Source organism: Seriola dumerili, unplaced genomic scaffold (genome assembly GCF_002260705.1).
Source record: "Seriola dumerili isolate Sdu_G_001 unplaced genomic scaffold, Sdu_1.0 BDQW01000138.1, whole genome shotgun sequence".
Taxonomy (NCBI): domain Eukaryota; kingdom Metazoa; phylum Chordata; class Actinopteri; order Carangiformes; family Carangidae; genus Seriola; species Seriola dumerili.
Genome location: NW_019174393.1, coordinates 18,162,663 through 18,168,220, shown reverse-complemented (window position 1 = coordinate 18,168,220; position 5,558 = coordinate 18,162,663). Strand labels below are relative to the sequence as shown.

At 38.4% G+C, this 5,558-nt stretch overlaps 1 protein-coding gene across 1 annotated transcript; it reads left to right on the top strand.

The window, feature by feature from the left end:
* The first annotated feature begins 3,221 nt into the window (after positions 1-3,221).
* On the top strand, positions 3,222-5,558 carry LOC111224633 (beta-2-microglobulin-like). Its single transcript, XM_022749186.1, has 4 exons — positions 3,222-3,362; positions 4,211-4,483; positions 4,929-4,964; positions 5,087-5,558. Exons 1-3 carry the CDS (start codon positions 3,299-3,301, stop codon positions 4,940-4,942), a joined length of 351 nt encoding a protein of 116 aa, XP_022604907.1. The 5' UTR covers positions 3,222-3,298; the 3' UTR covers positions 4,943-4,964; positions 5,087-5,558.

The window sequence follows — 5,558 nt, the reverse complement described above, 5'->3', positions numbered from 1 at the left end:
GGCGGGCACATATAAGTTTCGTCTGTATCAGCCTCATATGAAGGTGCCAGTACTTTTCGGGTGTGTACCTGTGTTTATGACATGCAGTAGAGTGGTCCTGAGTCAGTCTGTAGTGTTAATTCCTTTCCCACCCGCACTCTCTGAAGACCCGCCCTCCTCTGCCTCTGATTGGCTCGGACCCTGATACTCTTCTTCACAGAATGTAGGTCGGGGAAAAATAAGTCATGTGAACGTCCTGTACTCCTCGTCGAGCACCATCACAACCGTAAAACATACCGTTAACTTAAAGTGAAGAGAACTATTCATTGTTTTTACTGCAGTGTCTGTTACACCTGTCCCTCGCCCTGAAAGGCTCAGACCCGAGCGGCGGCGGAGGTAACCGCTCCACCACCCCCGGCGACATTTTGTGGTAGGTGTCTGACAAGCACCACTGAAAGCACATCATGCTCAGATTAAAAGAAACTTCCGGTTAAGTGTTTTACCATCTTTCAAACTATTAAATCTTTCAAATTAGCGCTGAAACTAACTATTACTTTCATTATGGCGGACACGCAAAACAAATAAAGTTATTTTTTTCATTAACCTTTATTGAACATGTTCATGTACAATGCTGAAGACGAAATAAATCAAATAAAACAACACAATTGTATTTAGACATGAATACAATCCACTCATTTGTTCTTATCAGTGCAGGATCTAATAGAGTAAACAACGGGACTTTAGCTGGTGAATTTACATTCGTGAATATGAAATGTAACAGTTTCACAATCTGCTAAATTGTTGTGATAATCCTAAAATGAGTGACATGGTTGTTTTTCAAGCTGTCTGAACCAAACTGTGGGCTATTCAACAAAACCAACAACTCAGTTAAAATAAACTGATCTGCTGAAACAACTCACAGTCTTTTAGTAAAGAGATGAAAAAGAAAAAGAAAAACAGTTTCAGGTTCACAGTGCAGAGATAATACAATACATCGTTGAGTGTAATAGAGGACACAATGTGTGCAAGTATGTTGGAAATGTTTTTTAAGGATTGTAAAAAAATAAAATAAAAAAAAGAAGAAGAAATAAACAGAGTCAGCCTGAATGTCAGAGAGATGACTCAGTGACACATGACTAAGCAGTGACACCCATAAGGAACCATTGCTCCAAATCCAGTAAGCCTGAGGGGAAAATGCCAAATAGAGCTTGTTGATGTTCCTGATTGGTCCACTAGGGTTCAGGGTTGTACCTCTATGAAATCGGCCTGTGAGAGCTTTTTGAGCCCATTTCGTAAAGATACCTGCACACTCACAGACTGAACAGCCCTGACAGACTAAAGCCAAATAGTCATAATAGACATATGACAACATGTCATTCTCAATACCCTTCTGATTCACAAGTGACATAACTGTATTTATAGAGGGTCACCTCCAGCATGCTGATATTCATAAGCCATTGTTGATCCTGCCACAGTGGATGATGACATTTAAGCATTTAACAGTACATGAAGAAATCTGTTGCTAAGACATTACTCTTTTCTTTTTATTCTGTGAGTTGCCACAATAAAATACAGAGAAAATAACATTTAATTTCTGTTTCTGTTTAGTTCTCTCTCTCTCTCTCTCTCTCTCTCTCCCCCTCTCCCAATCAAATTGGGAAACTGTTTTTAAAAAAAATCAGTTTCCATCGGGCATCCAGCCCTAAGTGTGCCTGACAGACCGTCACTGACTGACGTTGAAGCATTCTGACTGATTCGCATGTCAGCCGGGGAAAACCAAAATCATAAAAACATAAAACACATTGAGAAAGCTGGAAAGACAATCACTTAATCATGGACCCGGAGTAGGTTACTTGTATTAGATTTAAGATGCACACTGTAAGATATTGCTATTAGATTGCTGTTATCAAAAGTAATTCTGCAGTTTTGTGATTATATTGTTATTATTTCGTTTTTTAATTTTAGATACAAATAAAACAGAAAGCGAAAGGCACAGATTTTGTGTCTAGCTCAGTGGACTCCAAACTCAAGTACTATTTTTTTTATCTACCTGCTGTAACTTGAACCATGCCAATTTATTGAAGAAAACCTGAATCCATATTTTTAGTGAAACTCCCTTTATGATGCCTACACGTGAACGACATCACAAATAGATTAAGATGTCTGTTTTTGATAGACAACATACAGAATACAAGGCACTGATCTGTGACAAGATGCTCGTGATCGGTTAAAATCCCCCAGATGCTACCTGTAAGAGCCAAATGTAAAAGAGAAACATTATGAAACATGTCTGTCTTGTTTGTAATTTAGCGGAATTCCCCTCAACAGTCCTGATTTAGTTTCGATTTTCATTACCATCTCTCGCCGCGACAGGTCACTCCTCTGGCAGCAATGTAAACAAGGATACTTATAGAGTGTTCTGAGGAAACCTGCAGCTGCCCAAGAGAGTCGATCTTTAAATTCTCAGTGAAATAAATTCTAACAGATAAAAACATCAAGTGTGTTTTGTTAGAAAGCAGCATCTCAACCATTGTTCCAGTGTATATCATTGTCATACTAATTCAGTGAGCTCTGTATTATGGATAGTAAAAGTTTAGCCAGACTATATACATAATACACACGTATACAAAATAAATATAGATATATTTATATAATATATGTGATAACATATCTGAATACTTGACCCAATGTGGGTGTCAATAACACCACAGCTCGGCTTTACATATATGTAAACACACAAGGAGTGCCAGGGGCAAACTATTGTTTATGACGACTAAAAAGCAAAATGAAATATACAACAACACGAGAAACACCTGAAGAGATTAGGGCAAATGGACATGGAGGGAAAGAACTAAAGTAAAGAATGTGAGAGAATAAAAAAAGTAACAAAAGAACAGACAGTGGGAAGAAGAAACCAATAGAGAAAGCAGGGGGACTGAGAATCTCCGATATTCCTCTAAACTGTTGGATTTAACTGTATCCCTCCTGTTGTGGGGTGATGATGTCATATTAACTTATTCTTGGCATTATTACACAAAGAAAACAATCATTTTTCTGCAGTCTCAGGTAGGCGTTGAATGTGGGTTGTCAGGGAGTTTCCACAAAGCTTCCTGGGTCCATGAGGAACCAAACCTCTTTGGCCACATTCTACCTAGTAACAGTGTGATGGAAATTTCTGTTTGGCTGGTGCCGTGATGTGGGCTGGCTTAGAGCGCTTGACAAAGCTCTGCTCTCCACACTTTCACTTTATTTTCGGTGCCTGAAGGAGGTGGCAACGCACGTCTTTTTCAGCTCCTGTGAAACAAAGGATAGATCAAACATGAATATCGCACTCTGTGTTGCTGTGATGGTTGCTGTCTGTCTTTCAGTGGACGCCAAAGTCAGTAAGTACTGTTTTTTTAATCTAGCAGCTGTAACTTAAAAACTTGGCATTTTACTGAAGAGTAGCAGAGACCATATCTTTATTAAAACTTCCTTTAATGATGGCAACACATAAACCACGGCACAGATAGATTAAGATGTATGGTTTTGATAGACAATATACAGTCTGTTTACAATGTACAATCTGTTTAAAAAAAAAAAACAAAAAAAAACAGGCTCGTGTAAGAGTAGATGTGAGAGTAGAGATCGGCTTTGTGAGAGTCATATGCAAAAGAGAAACAGAATAAAACATGTCCGTCTTGTTTTTTTCTATCGGTTGAATTCCCCTAAACAGTCTGATTTAGTTTCGATTTCCAGTAATACCAACTCTGCTGTGACAGCACCCTCCTCTGGCATCAGTGTGGTAAACATGGATGCTTGATGGTGTTTTTAGGAGACCTGCATCTGCCTGAACTCCAGAGAGTCAATCTCTAAATTCTCAGTGAAATAAATCCATGCAAGATAAAAAAAAAAAAACACAACATGTGTTTTGTTAGAAAGGAACATCTCAACCATTGCTCCATTATTCAGTCACTTAAGGGTAAATTAAGCGGAACGTCACCTCGGTTGCGATTGGGTTTCATTTTTATTTTTTCATTTTATTTTGCGAGTTCACTTAGTTTATGTTCAGACAAGTGTGTAAAAAGCAGCCGTTCCACAACAAGCCTCCAGAACAGCTTCAGTTGTTGATAGGCTTTAATTGAGGTGACGTTGAAGTTTTTTCCTTCCAGGAAGTTGCATCTGGTAAAATAGCACTCTGTGTGGTTCATGGTCATTTGACATAATTTCCCTTTCTCCATGCTGCCTTCAGGTCCACCCAAAGTTCAGGTGTACAGCCGTAACCCCGGAGAGTATGGGACGGCGAACACCCTGATCTGCCACGTGAGTAACTTCCACCCCCCTGACATCTCCATCGAGCTCATGAAGGATGGAATGGAGCTCCCCAACGCCAAGCAGACAGACCTGGCCTTCAAGCAGGACTGGCACTTCCATCTGACCAAGAACGTGGATTTCACACCCAATGACGGACAGAAGTACAGCTGCAGGGTCACTCATGGCGGGAAAGTGAATGAGTACGCCTGGGGTGAGTTGAGATCAGCCAAGGAACCAACACACTGGACAGAAAAATAAAACTGTATCAGCATGTGATACACAGTAAAGTAGGCAATAAAAAGAGATAATCGGAAGAAATAAATAAACTGACACTTCTGATAAACATACATTTATCAGGGCTGAAATGTTGAGTGAAGAATTTTTCAGTGTTTCATCAATAGAGAATAAAAATAGAGAAAGGAAAAGTTCCTTCCTCCTTCCTTGTAGGTTTGCAGCAAAATAGACAATTATAGACATCACATGTCAAATCATTAGCCTTGATAAACAAGACACGAAGAAGACATGCCAATCAAAGGACATGTAAAACATGTTAATGCACATAAAGAAAAGATCAGTGGTAAATGCAAATGCTGGCTCACCAGCTTTTATGAGATGGATAAAAACTTATATATACTTTTTCTTTTTTTGTTTTACAGAGCCAAACATGTAACTGTCAACAAAGGCCCACGTTGGTAAGTTCATTTCTTTATTGTACAGTGAAGCTACACCAGGAATGTCTCATTTGATTGCCACGTAAGATGTTGATTTGTTGTTGTCTGCTGTATAACGTTTTGATGTCATTTTCTCCTCCTAGAGTGACAGATTTTGACCTCAGCTATGGAAGCATATTGTTCTTCACATCTCCAATCAACAAGATCACAATTTCTCAACTTTTCTCTACACAAAGTCAACTATCAATAGCATATTAGAGGTGAATGTAAATGTTCAGTTACTTTCTTAATATGAGAGAACACACGGGCTGCAGGTCATTTGGTCTTTTTTAAATTTAGCAGTGTGTTGCTTAGATTACTTGCAACTTACTTTTCATCCTTGGCTACTGGAAATTGTGTGTATATAAAGCTGAAGTAATGAAATCCCCCTTGTTTATTCAGTGTGTAATATTTCTTCTTTTTCATACCTAAATAATGCATTCAAATAGTAACTGGTAGGGTTAATAATACATGAATTAGGTGTTCTTTATGGAATTTATGGAAGTGTATTCTACAATTTGTAATTTAAGACATTTGTAAATTGCCTGTTCTAAATAAAAAATGTCTTAAAATATA

What these genes read in the sequence shown, in the direction of transcription:
- LOC111224633 (XM_022749186.1), top strand. Translation starts at nt 3,299, where the DNA reads ATGAATATCGCACTCTGTGTTGCTGTGATGGTTGCTGTCTGTCTTTCA. An exon ending in TTCAGTGGACGCCAAAGTCA is followed by an intron (nt 3,363 to 4,210) that starts GTAAGTACTGTT and finishes TGCTGCCTTCAG; the next exon opens with GTCCACCCAAAGTTCAGGTG.